The 19605-nt window shown below is 38.2% G+C and overlaps 1 protein-coding gene and 1 pseudogene across 1 annotated transcript in view; both read right to left on the bottom strand.

The window, feature by feature from the left end:
• CACNA2D3 (calcium voltage-gated channel auxiliary subunit alpha2delta 3) overlaps positions 1–19605 on the bottom strand; it is an 850367-nt gene that overhangs the window by 586195 nt on the left and 244567 nt on the right. Inside the window, exon 4 of the mRNA XM_069473712.1 lies at positions 16340–16399. Within this exon, the coding sequence (XP_069329813.1) occupies positions 16340–16399 (60 nt within the window). The remainder of the gene's footprint in view (positions 1–16339; positions 16400–19605) is intronic.
• Positions 19095–19185, bottom strand: LOC138388905 (U6 spliceosomal RNA; annotated as a pseudogene).

Here is a 19605-nt window from a genome sequence, read left to right as displayed (position 1 = left end):
TGCCTATATGTTAGATAGAACTTTCCTGGAGGGTTAGGGTCACTCTCAGTTTGTGGGAGTCCCATAACCTACAATTGGGCTTAGCACATACTAAGTTATGAATAAATGTTAAATCAAGCAAAAAAATGGACACTTGTGTGAATAAAATTAACAAGATGGGAAGGGATAAGCATCATTAAAGAGACAAAAATAAAGTGTCATTAGGGTTGTCAAAAGACACAATTACAACAAATTTAGTTATAGATCTAATTGGTTTTTATTCATGATTCATGAATCAGGCCAGCATTCATTCTATAAAATAAAATAAGAGCTTCCACCAGGCAATGGCAGAACAGTGGGTTTTGTAAGATTGAAACAAGGAAATAAAACAATAGGGAAAAAAAGCTGATTATTTAACATCAGGTTACTTTTCTTGTAAGGCTCAAAGCAGAAGGAACTTTCTAATCATGCTGACTCAGGTAGACTGGAATCTTCTGTTTTCAGGAAAATAACTGGTCTGTTTAGGGATCGATCAGCTTCCTTAAAGTTTCAGTTTGATTATGTGGCATTTGGCATGAGTGACTCCATTTTGGTTTGGTCTGGTCAGTTGGGCAATTTTATATTTATGGAAAATAAAGATATTACAGGATCTCTGTGTTTGGGGAGATTTCTTCTAGCTAAGGTAGAGGTGAACCCAGAGGCTCCACTCAATCCAGACTCACTCTTCAGAGATTTGCTCCAAGGTCCCCTGAACCCCAGACTAGGAGATGTTTCCTTGTTGTGGACTATGATAATATCCTATACTTCTCTTTCATGTCACTTATCACAATTGAAATTTAATAATTATTTATGTTTTCATGTCTTTAACAACTCTCTCTCTCATTAGATGGCAAGTTCCAAGAGAACAAAGACAGCGTCTGTCTGTCTAACTCATGACCATATCCACAGTACAGTGCCTGATACACAGGAAACTACTGATAACTATTGGCTGAATGAACATGGCATCTGAGAGATGGATGAGATCTTAGAAACCATCTAAGACACCTGTCTCCTTTTATGGATGAGCATAAGAAGCCACAGCAGCAGATCCTCAAACATGTAAATGGTCCATAAGGGATTGAAATTACTAGAAATTAAAATTTCCAGACCTCCAGGCCAAAGTTCTCTCTATTGGATCTAGCTGAGTTTCCATCCACTGACTCTTATTCCACTCTCACATGACCAGCAGTCAGGGTCATGAGCATAACATGTGACCACCAAGTAACTGATTAACACAAAGCTCAAAGTCATGACTTTGTCCTTATTACAGGTTATAATGTCTAGTCAAATGAACAAAAATGACAGTGTGTTTCTGCATATGGGATGTGTGTAACAATTGAGAAATGACTTTGATTTTAAAATGCTCACACTTAAAGATTCCTTTGAAACTATTTATATATCAGTCTTTTTTTCCAAAATATTAAGGGGGTACAAATGTTTTTGTTACATGGAAGTTAGGGTTTTTGGTGTGCCTGTCAACAGAATAGTGTTAATGTACCCAATAGGTAAGTTTTTATCCCCCACCTACTCTCCCACTCTCCCCTCTTCTTGGTTTCCAATGTCCTTTACATCTCTTTGTGCCCATGTGTACCCATCGTTTAGCTCCCACTCCCTAGTGAGAACATATGGTGTTTGGTTTTCCATTCTTGAGATACATCACTTAGGATAATGGTCTCCAGCTCCATCCAAGTTGCTGCAAATGACATTATTTCATTCCTTTTGATGGCTGAGTAGTACTCCATGGTATGTATATACATCACATTTTCTTTATCCACTGATGGGCACTTAGGTTGGTTGCACATCTTTGCAATTGTGAATTGTGTTGTGATAAACACTCAAGTGCAGGTGTCTTTTTAATAAAATGACTTCTTTTCCTTTAGGTAGATACCCAGAAGTGGAATTGCTGGTTTGAATGGTAGGTCTACTTTTAGTTCTTTGAGGAGTCTGCATATTGTTTTCCATAGAGGTTGGAGTAATTTGCAGTCCCACCAACAGTGTATAAGCATTCCTTCTTCTCTGCATCCACGCCAGCATCTATTTTTTTTTTTTTTTTTTTTTTACTTTTTAATAGTGGCCATTCTGATAGGGGTGAGGTGATATCTCATTGTAGTTTTAATTGTCATTTCCCTGATTAGTGATATTGAGCATTTTTTCATATGTTTGTAGGCCATTTCTCTGTCTTCTTTTGAAAAACTTCTGTTCATGTCTTTTGTTCACTTTTTGATGGGGCTGTTTGTTTTTTTCTTGCTGATTTGTTTGCTTTCTTTGTAGATTCTGGTTATTAGTCCTTTGTCAGATGTATAGTTTGCAAATATTTTCTCCCATTCTGTAGGTTGTCTATTCACTCTATTGATTATTTCCTTTGCTGTGCAGAAGCTTTTTGCTACAAAGAAAATAAAAAACCTAGGGATATACTTAACCAAGAAAGTGAAATATCTCTACAAGGAGAACTACAAAACACTGATGAAAGAAATCACAGATGACACAAACAAATGGAAAAACATCCCTTGCTCATGGATTGGCAGAATCAACATTGTTAAAATGTCCATACTGCCCAAAGTCCATACTGCCCAAAGTGATTTACAGATTCTATGCAATCCCTATCAAAATACCAACTTCTTATTTCATAGACCTAGAAAAAATAATCCTAATCTTATTTGGAACCAAAAAAGACCCCAAATAGCCAAAGCAATTGTAAACAAAAGGAACAAATATGGAGGCATCACATTACCTGACTTCAGATTATATTACAGGGCTACAGTAACCAAAACAGCATGGTACCGGTATAAAAGTAGAGAGAGACCAATGGAACAGAACAGAGAACCCAGAAATAAAACCGTCTACCAAGAACCAACTGATCTTCTACAAAACAGGCAACATACACTGGGAAAAGGGAGCCCTATACAATAAATGGTCTTGGGAAAAAATTGAATAGCCGCATGCAGAAGAATGAAACAGGACCCCTATTTCTTGCCATATACAAAAATTAATTCAAGATGGATAAAAGACTTACATGTAAGTCATGAAACCATAAAAATCTAGAAGAAAATGTAGGAAACACTCTTCTAGACATAGGCCTTAGGCAACGAATTTATGACTAAGACTCCAAAGGCAAATAGAGCAACAATAAAAATAAATAAATGGGACTTAATTAAATTATACATCAGTCTTATAAATAAATGACATGTGATGAGTCCTAGAGAAACGTCTAATGTAAGATCTTAAAATGAAGCCTGTGACCCCCTACCAAACCGATAAAAAGAAAAAACCAAAAACAATAGGTAGGCTTTGTCAATTACATCAGGGGGGAAAGTGGGATTTATTTTAATATAAAGAGTGTGAAATTTTCTTCTCTTTTCATTTATTTCTCCTGTGTCTTTCTTGTTTACTGCACAAAATCCAGTTAGCTGTCACTATGGAAAACATCATTTCTAATTCTGGGGCTTAGGTGTTCCTTGCTTCTCTCCAACCCCCCACAGCTAGGAGCTCAACACCTTGCCTGGTCAAAGTGGAGAGGAATGGATTGGGGTTTGGCAAGAAACACAAAAACTCCCGTGAAAATAGTCATTTTCTCCACTCTGTAAGTATTTATACAAAACCCTTCCATTGCTCTTGCTTATGACATACAGCTTTTCCCTGGGGCAAAAGCCCCACTTTCTAGCAGAAAAATGCCTTCAAGGTTAGAGACAGCTCTGCTCTGCTGTTTGCTGCTCCATTTTCTTTTTTTTTTTTAAATAAATGTTATTATTTCTATTTAAGGTATACCACATGATGGTATGAGATACATGTATAGTAAAATGGTTACGGTAGTGGAACAAATTAATATATCCATCATCTCACATGGATGATGTTACCTATCCCCCCCCCAACTCAATGGCAAGAGCAGCTATAATTGACCCATTTACCAAAAATCTTGAGTGCCATTCACTATTATTAACTATAGTCTTTCTGTTACACATTAGATCTTTTAACCTGTACATCCTACGTAATTGCTATGTTATATCCTTTGACCTACACCTCCCCACTTCCTACCTCCCATCCTGACCCTGTTAATCACTATTTTATTCTCTATTATATTTCACCTTTTTCTTTTAGGTTCCACACGTTAAGTGCAATCATGCAATATTTTTCTTTCTGTGTTTGACTTATTTCACTTAGCATAATGTTCTCCAGGTCCATCCATGTTGGAGCAAATGGCGGGATCTCCTTCTTTTTTAAGGCTGAATAATATTCCTCTCTGTGTGTGTGTGTGTGTGTGTATGTGTGTGTATCCATTAGTTCACCTAGGATGGACACCTAGGATGTTTCCACATTTTGGCTATTGTGAATAACGCTGCAATGAACATGGGAGTGCAGATATCTTGATGAGGTAGTGATTTCATTTCCTTTGTTTTTTTGTTGCTGTTTTTGTTAAGAGAGACAGGGTCTCACTCTGTCACTCAGGCTGGAGTGCAGTGGCCCAATCATACCTGTTTGGCCATTTTTTTGTTATTTTTGGAGAAATGTTTATTAAAGTCTGTTGTACATTTTTACTTGGATTGCATGTTTTCTTGCTACTATGTTGTATAAGTTCTTTATAAATTTTACATATTAATCCCTCATATAATATATGGTTTGCAAATATTTTTCCCAATCTGTTGGTTGCGTTTTCATTTTGTTGATTGTTTCCTTTGCCATGCAGAAGCTTTTTTAGTTTGATGTAGTCCTATTTACTTATTTTTGCTTTTGTAGCCTGAGTTTTTGATGTGATATACAAGAATTCATTCCCAAGGCCAATGTCAAGGGGATTTCCCTTTATGTTTTCTTCTAGGAGTTTTATGGTTTCAGGTTTTATGTTTAGGTCTTTTATTCATTTTGAGTTGATTTTTGTGTATGGTGTCAGAGAAGGGTCCAATTTCATTCTTTGGTATGTGGAAATCCAGTTTTCTCAGCACCATTTGTTGAAGAGACTATCCTTTCCCCTTCATGTCTTTCTGGTGCCTTTGTCAAAAATTAATTGACATCATATGTTTGGATTTATTTCTGGGATCTCTAATCTGTTCCACTGGTCTATGTGTCTGTTTTTATGTCATTGCCATAGTGTTTTGATTATTATAACTTATAATTTTAAATCAGGAAGTGTGACGCCTCCAACTTTGTTCTGCAGCATTCCTCAGAAGTGCTTTGGCTATTTGGGGTCTTTTGCGGTTCCATATGAATTTTAAGATTGTTTTTCCTGTTTCTGTTTTTTCTGTTTCTGTGAAGAATGCCACTGGGATTCTGATAAGGACTGCACTGAATCCATATATTGCTTTGGGGAGTAGGGACATTTTAACAATATTAATTCTTACAATCTATGAGCATGAAATACCTATTTGTGCTCTCTTCAATTTCTTTCATTAGTGTTTTATAGTTTTCAGTGTACAGGTTTTTCACCTCCTTGGTTAAATTTATTCCTGTTTTATTTTATTTTTGATGCTATTGTAAACGGGATTGTGTTCTTCATTTTTTTTTCCAGCTATGTCATCATTTGTGTATACAAATGCAATAGATTTCACATCCTGCAACCTTACTATGTTTGCTTAATAAATCTAACAGTTTTTTGGTGGTGTCTTTGGGGTTTTCTACATATGGGGTCATGTCATCTGCAAATAGAGATAATTTTACCTCTTCCCTTCCATTCTGAACACATTTTATTTATTTTTTTTTTCTTGTTTAGTTGCTCTTGATAGCATTTCTAGTACTACATTGAATAGAAGTGGCAAGAGAGGGCATCTTTGCCTTGTACCACATATTAGAAGAAAAGCTTTTAGTTTTTCCCATTGATTATGATATCAGCTATGGGTTTTTCATAAATGGATTTCATTATGTTGAGAAACTTTCTTTCTATACCTAAACTGTTAAGAGTTTTTATCAAAATAGATGTTGACCTTTGTCCAATGCTTTTTCTGTCAATTGACATGATAACATGGATTTTGCCTTTCAGTCTGTTAATGTGAGGTATCACATTGATTGATTTGCATATGTGAAATCAAACCTGCATGCCAGAGATAAATCCCACTTGATCATGATTTATAATCTTTTTGATATGCTGTCAAATTTGATTTGCTAGTATTTTATTGAGGATTTTTACATCAATATTCATCAGAGATATTGGCCTGTAGTTTTCTTCTCTTGTGGTGCTTTTGCCTGGCTTAGATATGAAAGTAATGCCTGCCTCATAAAATGTGTTAGGAAGTATTCCCTCCAGCACTATTTTTTGCATGAGTTTAAGAAGTATTGGTAGTAATTCTTCTTTGAAAGTTTGGTAGAATTCAGCTGTAAAGCCATCTGGTCCTGAGCTTTTCTATTTTGAGAGATTTTTAATTACTACTACAATCTCGTTGTTTGTTGCTAATCTAGTTAGGGTTTTCGATTTCTTCCTGATTCAACCTTGATAGGTTGTATTTTACTAAGAATTTATCCATTTCTTCTAGGTTATCAAAGTTGTTGGCATATAGTTAGTTGTTCATAACACCCTCTTAGGATCCTTTCTTTCTGAGGCATCTGTTACAATGTCTACACTTTCATTTCTCATGTTACATATTTGAATCTTCTCTTTTTTCTCAGTCTAGCTAAGGGTTTGTTGATTTTATGTTTTCCAAAAGCCAACTCAGTTTTATTGATTCTTTTCCATGTCCTTTCTATTCCCTATTTGATTTATTTCTGTTATGATTTTTATGTTTCTTTCCTTCTGCTAACATTGAGTTTGCTTTGTTCTTTCTCTAGTTCCTTGAGGCATGCTGTTTGGCTATTTATTGGGGATATTTCTTATTTTTTAATGTAGCCATTTATTGCTATAAACTTCCCTCTTAGAACTGCTTTTGATGCATCCCACAGATTTTGGTATATTCTATTTTCATTGACATTTGTCTCAAGATATTTTTTAATTTCCCTTTTGACTTCTTTGTTGGGAACCACCCAACCACTGGTGGTTCAAAAGCATGTGGTTTAATTTCCACAGATTTGTAAATTTTCCAAAATCCCTCCTGTTATTGATTTCTAGCTTCATATCATTGTGGTCAAAAACAATACTTGATAGGATTTCAGTCTTCTTAAGTTTGTTAAGACTTGTTTTATGGCCTACCATATGATCTACCCTGGAGAATGCTCCATGTGCACTAGAGAAGAATGTGAATTCTGCTGTTGTTGGGTGGGAAGTTCTGTATATATCTGTTAGGTCCATTTTTTCCCTAAAGTACAATTCAATTACAGTATTTTCTTATTAATTTTCTGTCTGCTGGATCTGTCCATTGTTGAAAGAGGGGCATTAAAGCCTCCTACTATTGCATTGCTATCTATTTCTCCCTCCATGTCCACTAATATTGCTTTATTTATTTACGTGCTCCAATGTTGGGTGCATATATATAACTGTTATGTCCTCTTGGTGAATTGAGCCCTTTATCATTACATAATGACCTTCTTGGTCTCTTGTGATAGTTTTTGACTTGAAGTCTATTTTATCTGATATAAGTACAGCAACTTCTGCTCTTTTTTGGTTACCATTTGCATGGCATATCTTCTTTCATCCCTTCACTTTCAGCCTATGTGTGTGCCTGAGGCTAAAATGGGTCTTTTGTAGACAGCATACAGTAGTATCTTATTTTTTTTAATCCATTCAGCTGTTCTGTGTCTCTCGATAGGATAATTTAATCCATTTATATTAAAGTAATTATTGATAAGGACTTAACTGATATTTTATTAATTGTTTTCTGATCATTTTATGTCCTTTATTCTTTTCTTCCTCTCTTGTTTATCTTTGTGATTTGGTGATTTACTGCTGTGCTAGGTTTTGATTCCTTTCTCCTTATCATCGGTGTATCTCAATAGTTTTTTGCTTTGTGGCATACACAAAATATCTTTTTTTTTTACACAAAATATCTTATAGTTACAATAGACTATTTTACACAGATAACAACTTAACTTCAGTTGCATACAAAAATTCTAGACTCCTACCCTCTCCCCCACAATTTATATTGTTGATATCACAATTTACATCTTTTTATATTAAGTATTTCTTAACAACTTTTTGTAGCTGTCATTATTTTTGACTGTTTTGACTTTTAACCTTTATACTAAAGATATATGTGATTTTCAGAGCATCATAACAGTGTTGGAATATTCTGGATTAGAATATATATATATATATATATACACACACACACACACAGAGACACACACATACACACACACACACACACACACACATACCTTTACCGGTGAATTTTATACTTGCATATGCTGTTGTGGTAGTGGTTAGCATCCTTTCATTTCCGCTTGAAGAACTCCCTTAAGCATTTCTTATAAGGCAGGTCTAGTGGAGATTAATTCCCTAAACTTTTCCTTGCCTGGGAAAGACCTTATTTCCCCTTAATTTCTAAGAACAGCTTCACTGGGTATAGTATTCTTGTCCACCAGATTTTTTTTCTTCAGCACTTTGAATATTTCATCCCATTCTCCCCAGGCTTGCAAGATTTCTGCTGAGAAATCTATTGACAGCTTAACTGGGATTTCCCTTATATGTGATTTAATGCTTTTCTCTTGTGCTTTTAAAATTATCTCTTTGCCTTTTGACAGTTTAATTATGACATGCCTCTGAGAGGACCACTTTGAGTTGAACCTATTTAGGGACCTGAGCTTCATGGATCTGGATGTCCATATCTCTTCCAAGCATTGGGAAGTTTTCAGCAATTATTACATTAAATAAGCTTTCTGTTCCTATCTTTGTCTTTTACCCTTCTGCATCTCCCATAGTGTGAATGTCTGTTCACTTAATGTTGTCCCATAAGTTCTTCACTCTTTTTCATTATTTATTTCAATTTTTTTCCTCTGACTGAGTAATTTCAAAAGACCTGTCTTCAAGTTCAGAGATCCTTCTGCTTGATCTAGTCTGCTATTGAACCTTTCTATTGTATTTTTTATTTCATTCATTGAATTCTCCAACCCTCAAATTTCTGTTTTGTTCTTTTTTATGATATCTATCTCTGTTGAAGTTCTCATTCATATTATGAATTGTTTATCTAATTTTGTTAAATTGTATTCTGTATTGTACCTGTATTCTCTTATATCTCACTGAATTTCCTTAAGATCATTTTTTAAATTCCTTTTCAGGAAATTCATAAACTTCCTTTTTTGGGGGGTCAGTTTTCAGAGAGAATTCTCATGTTCCTTTGGTGGTGTCATATTTCCTTGCTTTTTCATGTTTCTCATGTTTTTCTTGTGTTGATGTCTACACATCTAGTGAAACAACCACCTCTTCCAAACTTTACAGAGTGGATTTTATAGGAAAGACTTTCACTTGCAGATGGGTCTTACTGTGCTGGTTGGGAAGGGTGTGGTGTCTCTGATTCCTAGGAGATGCACAGGTATAGCCTCTGTGCAGCTTATTCAGCTATGATCAATGTCAGTGATGACAGTGGGTGCCTCAGTGGCCTAGGCTGTAGGGGTTTGTGGCAGCAGCAGCAGTAGCATAGGTTGTTAGGGTCGAGATGGCAAGGGCTTTTGGTGTTCTCATTTTCCACAAAATTGGGAAACTTAGCTCAGGGGATCCCTCTTAATGTTGGGTCTGACGCAGCCCACAAGCACTGCAACAGTGCTGACTTCCAGGATACAGGTGCTCATAGCAGCCATGAAGTAGTAGTGCTAGGCTCAGAGTCTCACAAACCTACTGTGGCATCTGTGTTTTAGAGTACAGGTTCACTCTCCAAGGCTGGGTTGGATGCAGATTTCCCACACACCAGAGTCTGTGGCACCCCCAGAAGCTTGGGCATGGGAGGCGGGGTTGTAGCTGTGACTCTGACCCTGGGAGATAGGGTGTAGCACTGGCCCAGCTCCAGGGAAGAAGAGGTGCTCTGAAGATTTGGGCCTGGGTAGCAGGTTACAGCTGCAATGTGGGGATCAAAGCCAATAGTGCACAGTGGCAACTCGGGCCCTGGGGGATAAGGCACCACATAGTGGTGCCTCTGGCCCCTGGGATGGTGGGACATGGCAGCATCCTAGACTCTGTGAGGCCAGGTGCAGCAGCAGCAAGGACCCCAGAATGCTGAAGCACAGCTGTCGCTTGAGTCCTAGAGGGAAGGAAGCAGCACTGCAATTACTCCACTCCCCAGGGAGGAGGTGTCTCAGATTATAAGGGGCTAGTCCAATTCCAGAGAAGCAGGAATTGGATTCAACTCTACCAATGTTCTGTTTCCCTGGGCCATGGGGTACCGTGTCAGATCAGCCCTAGGATGTGTGGCTGCTTGGCTGGGCCAAGGCTCTGTTTCCCTAGGAGTTGATGTACCACTTCAGCTCAAGCACCGTGGGGCATGACTGCTCTGGGTAGCCAAGGCACTGCTTCCCCAGGAGGCAGGGCACCGCTTTAGCTCAGACCCTGAGGGGCAGGGCACTGCAGCGATTGTATGGGGGGGTAGATGGAGCAGCTCTCCAGCAGCTTGGCCCCACAGGGCAGGGTATAGCAGTAGCTCAGCTACAGGATGTTGGGCCACCAGGAGGGGGTGGTTCAGTAGTGACACAGCCCCAGGGCTATGAAGGCGTGCCATGGCTATTTGCCCCCAGAGCAGGGCACATTCCAGCAAGGGGTTCCAGTTCCAAGCTGTGTGGGCCACAGGGGCTGGGGCACAGTGCCAGCTCCTTCTCCAGTGGGAGTGCAGCCATGTGGACTCCAGACAGTTACCTCTACTGAGCTTAGTGCCTGTGAGGTCTGCAGAAGTCCCCAGTGGTGAAGACTGCAGGTGTCCCCAGTGGTGACGGGGGCTGCTGGGGTCTTCTTATTTATCTTTTCCCCCACAGGAAGAAGTCCCTCTTGGTTCTGAACTGATCCCAACTGGGGAATGGGCAGAGGTGAGGTGTCTCCTTCTATTCTCTATGTGGCCATCCTGGCTGTTTGTGCTCTACAAGGTTTCTGCTACTCCTTTGATGTGCTCTGGCACTCTCCTTTAGTTATTTGCAGCAAAATGTGGTTGTTTATTCATTGTTTTGGCTGGCTTTGGGGGACTTCTAGTCACCCGTCTCGCTGACATCACTCTCCCATTCTCCTTTCTAATCCTTCCCTAGAAAGGCTTCCTTTTCCCAGTGGATGGTGTTAGAAGTTCTAAAGTGAATGCTGGGGCTCCTCAGCCACCCCCTCTCTCCTTCCCTGGGTCTCCTTCAACACAGGGCCCACTGCAACGGGCAAGGAGGTTGAGTAAGCTGCTCTAGGAAGCATCAGAAGTCATCCTATCTCAGATTTCCCACAAACGGTCTTTGTATCCCTTCCACTCCAAACCCTCCATACCAACTGTGAAATCAGCTCTCGCAGCTTGGTGATTACTAGGAGGGGACGTCCAGGACACTATATTGTACCCACTCCAAGTCCCTTTCCACTTTCATACTTGTTATCCCTCTGAATGTCACTAAGCTTTTTTTCCCCTATTACTTACAAAACAACAAAGAAAAAATATTGTAAAAAACTTTGTAATGGAAAAAGCTTCTGCAGGATACACAATTCAAAACCACAATTTTTTTTTTTCACTGTGTACCCGCTCTGTGCAATTGGCACTTATTTAAGACAGCTTTCAAAGAAAATATGTTTGCGGTTCAGAGATAAGCAGGTTTTTAGTAAACTGTCAAAAGGACTTTTTTTATTCTCCTTCACTGCCAGTGGAAAAACCCAAAAAGAAAGAGTAAGTGAGAGGGGGAAGGCATCGTGTCTGAGTTATGCTAGGAGATACGTAGACCTAGTTTTCTGGGAACGCATCAATGACTAGGTAGTCTAGGCTAGGGTCTCCTGCCCCCGACCCCAAAAGTCAGGTTTTGCCACCAATATAATAAGGGTGAAACGCTAAAATAATCACATTTTGTAATTAAAACATAGGTTTTTTTTAAAAAAACTCTGTTTTCATTTTAACTATCAATCTTTTAATAAAAGCTTACTTTAATGCACAGCATAAAATAAAAAAGGGGGAGGTGCCATTTAACAAGGCCTCTGTCATCAATTATGACTAAAAACTGTTTCAATGGAGATATCAGGAAATAAAAAACTAAACCAAGGGAAGGCCAATCTCGAACCCACAGGCCACCACCAAGAGAGACAAGCCAGAGGGCTGAAACCAATGTCCACAAGAAAGTTACCTGGCTAGTGAAGACCAGGCAGATCTGGTTTCTATAGAGGACTCTGCATTTGGGTTTGTTCACACATGCTTCATGCCCTTCAGAGGCTGCATTTTGCGCTTCTTGCCCCAATACAGTGTTAAGAATTAACAACCTACTGCCATATTTAAGGACCTTATAGAGGGAACCACAGATATCAAGGTCTTAAGACTATGGGGACCAAGTTAAACCTCTAGAGAGACTGTGGCAGGAATTTAAATGGAAAATAAAATCTTGCTAAGAAAGGAGGTATAACTTTCTTTTTGTAACTTTTGATGATTCTACCAATCAAACACAAATTCTTCACATTTAAAGCACATGAATGTTGCAGTGATGCAAAGTCTCCAATCTAAAGTGAGATGAGGGGCAGATCTATCATCTCTTTTCTGTTTGGGGGACAAGGAAGCTAAAACCCATATAACTTGAAACTACACAGTTTAGAAAATTTTCCAAATATATATATATATATATATATATTTTAATATATATAGTGATTTCCTGTAAAAAATATATATATATTTATATATATATAATATATAAATATATAAATATAAATATATATATATATATATTTATTTATTTTTTTTTTTTTTTTTTGTAGGAAAATGGACTTCCAGCTCCCTTTGCTCTTCCTGAACTAATAGGCCAGGGTCCTCCTCAGCATTATTTCACAGTGAGCAGATGGTAGTCTGAAATTTTTTTTTTTTTGATAAAAACAATTCTCTGGCAGGGGTTGCTGAGAGGTCAGCAGAACCCAGATTAACAATTGATCAGCTCTAATGGACCATTTTAGCAATAAACTGAGAGCCAGTACACAGACCTGCTACCTCAGTAATGCAACGGGGCTGACACTCGAGCTTAACAGACTTGCATTTAATAGCACTGAAGCTTCAGCAGCTTCAAAACCTCCATCTAAGCCAAGATGAATTCTTCAATGCACATCCATTTTATCAAAGGCCTCTCTTTTACAGGTTTCCACCAAAGCACTCGTGTTCTACTCTGACTCAGAGAAGAGTTCACTAAGGTTTGAGGTCTGGATAGTGAATATTGTAATAATGGCAGATTATTTCAATATCTACTCTTGTGTTCAGACCACAATGGTACCCTCTGATATTTTTCTTGTACACATACAGAACACGTGACTAGAGAGGAGAAACTGGACTCCCTTTCCTTGTTCCCAAGAGGACAAAAACTCATTGTTTCAGTGTCTACTTTTCTCAAGAGAGATGCCAATGCTGCTTTCATGTTTATAACACCACCTTTGACAAGGAGAATCACTTGTGCAACACCAGAATTTTATTATAAAGTTTCAATAATAGGAAATCAGAACACTCTTGGAAAATAATTCCGGTAACTCTTGGAAGATAGCTCTGATGGAAAAAAAAAAAAAAAAAAAGAGCATCTCTACATTAACTGAACTAAACTTTTCCTCTGCTCAAGGATAAATTATCCCCTAAAGTCATCCTCTGCCATGCCCCAACCCACTTATGCTTAGTAAAGAACTGAGGAAAACTATGTGAGCCATAAATACCATACTTTACAAAATAGTCTTGACTTCCAAAAATGTTTCCCACTCTTATGCAAACTCATTCCCTCCTATTTGACCAATGAATCTAAATGTTTAGACCATAAAAACCAAATAAGGACGTTCTTTAACATAATCACCTTACAGCGATCAAAATCTGGCAATCCAGCATTAATACAATATTATTATCTAAGGCACAGTCCACATTCAAACCTTTTTCTCTGGTTCAGTATCCAATTCAGGACCACAGATTGCATTTAGTTGCCATGTGTCCTTAATCTCTTTTAATTTGGAACAAATCCTCAACGTCTCTTTCTCTTTCCTGATTTTGACATTTTTGAAGAAGAGTCTAGCCAGTTACTTTGTAGAAAGTTCCTCAATCTAGATTTGTCCAATGTTCTATCAGGATTAGATTCAGGTTATACATTTTGGGCAAGGATTCTACATAAACAGCATTGTATTTTTTCAGACCATCTCATCTGGAGGCACTTGATGTCACTTTATCTCATTATTGGTGACATTAACTTTGATTACCTGTTTAAGGTGGTATCTGCCAGGTTTCTCCATGTTGCTATCTTCCCCCTTTGTAATTAATAACTAATTTGTGGGCAGATACTTTGATACTATTAATGCCTTGTTCTCCATCAAACTTTTACCTACTGGTTTTAGTATCCATTAAAGATTCCTGCCTGAATCAATTATCACCATAATTATCTAGCTCCATCATTTCTTCTATATGTATTAATTGGCATTCTATTATAAGAGCTTTCCTTCCTCATTTAGTTATATATTTATCTATTTATCTATCTGTTCATTTATTATCAGAGTGGACTCATGGATTCTTGTTTTATTCATTGTTATAATCTAATTTGAGTTTCTGTCATTTACAACCAGAATATTCCTGGAAAGGCGTCAGGAACTCCTGAGAAAAGTGAGACAGTTTCCTTTGGCAATGCACTCAAGAGGTCCTTATAATATTTACACTTACAAAGGTGCTTCCTGATGCTTCCATTAAATTCCTTCTGGCCCACTCTAGGAAGCCCAAACTCTTTGAAGATAAGGCTCAGTGAAAACAAATGTGGCCAGTAAATGGCCCCTGTGTTCGTGGAGTTGTCGTATGGGTATGGCCATAGGACGGTGAGGTTCTTCTCACTATATTCAAGGTTCTTCTTGCTAGCCTCTGTCCCTTCTCTTACAGCTTTGCTCAAAGAGCTGGACCAGCTTCCACTCCTCTCCCAATGTAACCAGCTGTTTCCAGCACTTCCCCACTTCTTGGAACCTCTATGCTTGGCTACACTTCTGGTTGTGTTTGTTTCATACGTGGGGTATCATGCCTGAAAACAACCCCAACGTGGTGAGCTTGATATTTACTATTTGCCCATCCAGAGCCATTCTTCCACCTTCTCCACCCAGCTCAATGACTCAGGAGGCTGAACTACATCAACTACACCTACAGTTGGATCAACCAGTGGTGGGTACCAGCAAGAAATAAGAAAGCAAGGGAGTGTTATCGGGATGCTGTCCCCTCAAATTCCATCCTTGCCAGCTCACCATGGGTGGCTACACTCTTCCATCACACACCCTTTCCATATATTTATTTTTTTCTAGGCTCTGGAAACCACTTCTTTCCTTGCCTTTTCAGATCAGAAGAAGTGGAGTATACCACCATTGCTTGTTGGTTTCTCTTAACCCTGACCACACATCTGTAAATATTTCCTTTACTAAACTTTCTTCAATTAGCCCATTTGAATGTGCATTCTTTTACCAACAAGGCAAAAAATTCAGATGGGAGCAATGATAAAAGCGCATCCATGGGAGACACACAGCCAAAGGCTGTCTTTGGTGTTGCCATCTTTTCTGTGCTTAAAGATCTACATCTGCCTTTATCTTTTCCATATAAATGACAACATAGGAAAGTAAACACTATTTCTTTAACTGTGAACACACGCCACTAAAAGAGATATATTCTAGCAAAGTGCAGTGAGGAAAAGCCACAGAACTCAAAATGACAATTTAAATAAATTTTTAAAAATTTCAGGAGGGACCCAAAGGAACCTCCAAGTATTATTCAACTCACTTATTGCCTTTTACTGTGTTTTCTATACACATCAACACCAAAATCCTTCTCAACCAGACATAGGTGTACTATGATCAGATACAAGATCTGCAAGAAATTTATCAGATAGATGTTTAAATCCAAAATCTGTGAATGATATGATTTTTAAATATATTGACAATCGATTCAAGGTACGATCCATCACAACGTTGCTTTCAGTCACTTACATTTCAAAATGCACCCAGCAAAGGGGGATTCGAATATATTCTGCCATCTTATCAATTTACCATTGAGAGCTCTGGGGATTATTGTCAGTTGGCTGATTTAACTCCCCCCATGCTGCAGAAAAATCCAGTAAGATCTGGTCACACACATGTGTTTGGCATCACCCATTATAGGTGTCATTGGTGGAAAGTGGTTGAGGATTGCTACCTTGACCTGTCAAGAAATAGGCACATTTATTCCAACTCTGTACCATTCTCTCAAAAGCCTTTCTCTCCCAATCACTGAAAATTGGTATTCCCTGTATACCTGGTATTGCTCCTTTGGCAGCAAACACACAAAACAATTTAAGTCAAACTATCATCAGTTACCTGTAAGTCTGCATCAAATTCGTGTTTCAAGTGTGCCTCTTCTGCAGCCTCCACAAGACGCTGAAAAGACAGAAGATAACATTAAGGATCAAAGTTGTGGCCTGGACTCCATTTCTACGAGGTGAAAAGACTGGAGTTTCTCCACTGGACAAAAATGACAGATTATATCATGGTATATGCATCGTGACCTGCTGTGTGAAACTGAACATAATCACATCAGTGTTAAAATCTAGTTTCTGCCTTCATCATTCTATCATATTTCTTCCCAATAACATTTACTATTATGTATCCATAAATGCACAAATGCATTTATCTTCATAACAATTCAGACACTGGCCCTTGAGGCCCATTGCAAATCCAAAACCTACCTAGAATGGAGCATTCCTTAGGTATACAGGGCCCTTAGTCAAGATTTATTGAATTGAATTTAGTCCAACTCTAAGTGGGCTAACTTTCTTCCCCAGTGGTTTGGAAAAGAGTATTTATTTTAATTTCCTCCATCATTCAAGGTCAATCATTTGGGCACCCAGTTCTAATATGTAATTATCAGGTGATAGTTATTTGCATTTTATGGTCCCTCAATACCATTTTGACAATCTGTGTCTCAATAAAGCAATCATTGAAATTAAATCAATATGCAGGACTCACAAGAACACAATTCTTGTGATTTTTCTTAGCCAACTAAGAAGAATTAAACAAATTCATATTCTTATGAAAACAATTTTATGACATCTTCATTTAGAAATTAGTCAACTATCAAAATCGTTTTTACTTTAATTTAAATTTGCTAATAATATTTCCCACCATAAAAATATAGGCCAGAGGATATTGCAGAAAACTTTCATTTGGTAATAATAGTTGGTAATAATAGTTCACTGAAATTACATCAAACTAAAAGCAAAACCTTTAGATCTGAGAAAAATTTCAACAATTTCTATTTTTGCCATGGTTACTCTTGTAGGCTATGATGTCTTTAACTTGCTTTTTCTTGACATAACACAGGCCTGAGTTTAATAGACTACGTTTTAAAAAATGATGACATTAGTGTTAATCTGCAAATGGTCACAAATTGACAGACAAATGTCTCGTGAATAATTATTAAATTGGATGTGGAAATGAAGAGACTGAACCATATTTGGACAACCTTGAGCAGCAGTATAGAGCTACAAAGCCCACTTACAAAGAAAGAGACAGGTCAGCTGAAGACAGTGCTGCCCACAGACAGGAATCCAGGAGGGGTGGAAACCTGGTTTTCCACACTCCCTTCAGCGGGGCAGGAGGTCAGGAAGGGCTTCTCCTTCTCTGGCCAATTAAAAGAACAGACTGCCAGAGAATATTAGAGACTGGAGCCAGAAGACCTGGTCCTAATTCTAGCTCAGATGGTAACTCATTGCAGTTGTGAGATCTTGGGCACGTTCCTTCTCCTCCCTGGGCCTCAGTTTCCTCACCCCAAACACATGAAGAGGTGACTCTAGAGCAATGGTTCTCAAAATGCAGTCCCTCATCAGAAACATCGGTTTCACCCAGGAACTTGTGGAAATGCAAACTCCCAGCCCATCCCAGTCCTACAGAATCAGAAGCTGGGGGTGGGGAGCTGCTTCAACATGCCCTCCAGGTGACTCTGATGCTACTAACATGTGAGAACTACTGACTAAAAACAGCACTCATCCCATTTCCTACCCCAACCCGAATGCCTGAATGATATGCTCCACCAACCCACTAAGGTTTCTCAATCATTATTTATCTTTTTAAAATCTGTGTACACACGTACTTTCACTTTAAGGCATCAAATGCCTTACAGAAGACAGACATAAGATGGAGGCGATGAGAAACAGAAAAGAAGAAAAATAAGAAGAGACACTATCTACAGAGATTGTGTAGGTTGGTCCAAGCTTTCACTGGGTCACGGTATTCTCAGAGTCATCCTAGTCAATGAAGCTTGTCAGCCTCTCGGGATCACATGGTACAATTTGCAAATGTATTGATGTGGATCCTGACAGTTGAGTGACAGGCAGTGATATAAAAAAAAGCTATGTGCTTCTGAGAGTTTATTCTGTTAATCTTTGTAATAGATTTAGAATTTCTATGCACGTATCATGAAGTCAGTTACATATTGAGTTTTATAAAATGTGTATAAATGTCTGAATACTTATATTATCAAGTCATGTATTTTGAGCATTTATTAAATATTTACCTAAACATAAAAAAGTTGTTTTTTAATGGTGTCTAAGCATTGAGAATCCAGTGAAAAAATATCGATAAAATGTTCAAATCATCAAAAGAACAAAATAAAACTTCACAGTGACTAAGATAGATAATATTGATAAAAGCAAAGACTTAGGAAGGAAAAAAACAGTTTAGGATGGACAAATAAGAGAACAAGATGGAAATAATAGGCAAGTCGAAATTACTATGAAAAAGGGTAGCATGAAATGTATTTCATATAAAACATATCTTGTTTACATGTGTGTATGTATGTATATGTATACCATACAATCATACATACCATATAACATATCCTATGTAATGTAACATAAAGTGTATTTCACCCACAAACACTGCCATACGAGATATAAGGCGAGACATAGGGTGCAAGAAGTTAACACACTGGAAGCAATTCGATAATATTTTATGACCTACCAAGATCAGCCAGAGCACTGCATTTTGTGCTGAGCGAAGTGAGTACATGAAGAGTAGGACCCTGCCGGCCAGTCTTTATGTTCATTTTCAAGTTAAATTTGCTGCATGCCTTTTTTAAATCATGGAACTCTTAATGAATTTGCATGTCATCCTCACTAATCTCTGTATTGTTCCAATTTCAGTATATGTGCTGCTAAAGCAAGCACTTGCATGCCTTTGTTTTAACTTATTTATTTCACATATTTCTTGTTTCCATGAAGATATTTTCCCATCACTCTCACTACAAAGCTTTAGGAAATATGACTCAAGAGAAGATGGTCACCCAGCAACCAACACAGGCTAGCTGTCTCAGGTGAAGCAGGTAAGTTCTACGAACAGGGCTCTTTGAAAGGACACACTCTTCCCGCGGTCACTCCCTGGGTCATCCCACCTTTCCCTCTGATGCCAGGGGGAGACAGGCCTACATTTTCTGGGGGAGTTCAGGGGACACATCTCTAACCCCCAGAACAGGCTCAGCCACTGTGCACAACAACGGTTGTGACAAACAGCACATCAAGAACTATGTCCTTGTTGGAAGAACAAAGGAGAGTTGACTTTTCCTTCAAAATTACTCTCATAAAGGCAAA

This window comes from Eulemur rufifrons, chromosome 7, assembly GCF_041146395.1.
Source record: "Eulemur rufifrons isolate Redbay chromosome 7, OSU_ERuf_1, whole genome shotgun sequence".
Lineage (NCBI taxonomy): Eukaryota > Metazoa > Chordata > Mammalia > Primates > Lemuridae > Eulemur > Eulemur rufifrons.
Note: the sequence above shows the minus strand (reverse complement) of the source record. Positions and strands in the feature narration are given on the sequence as shown.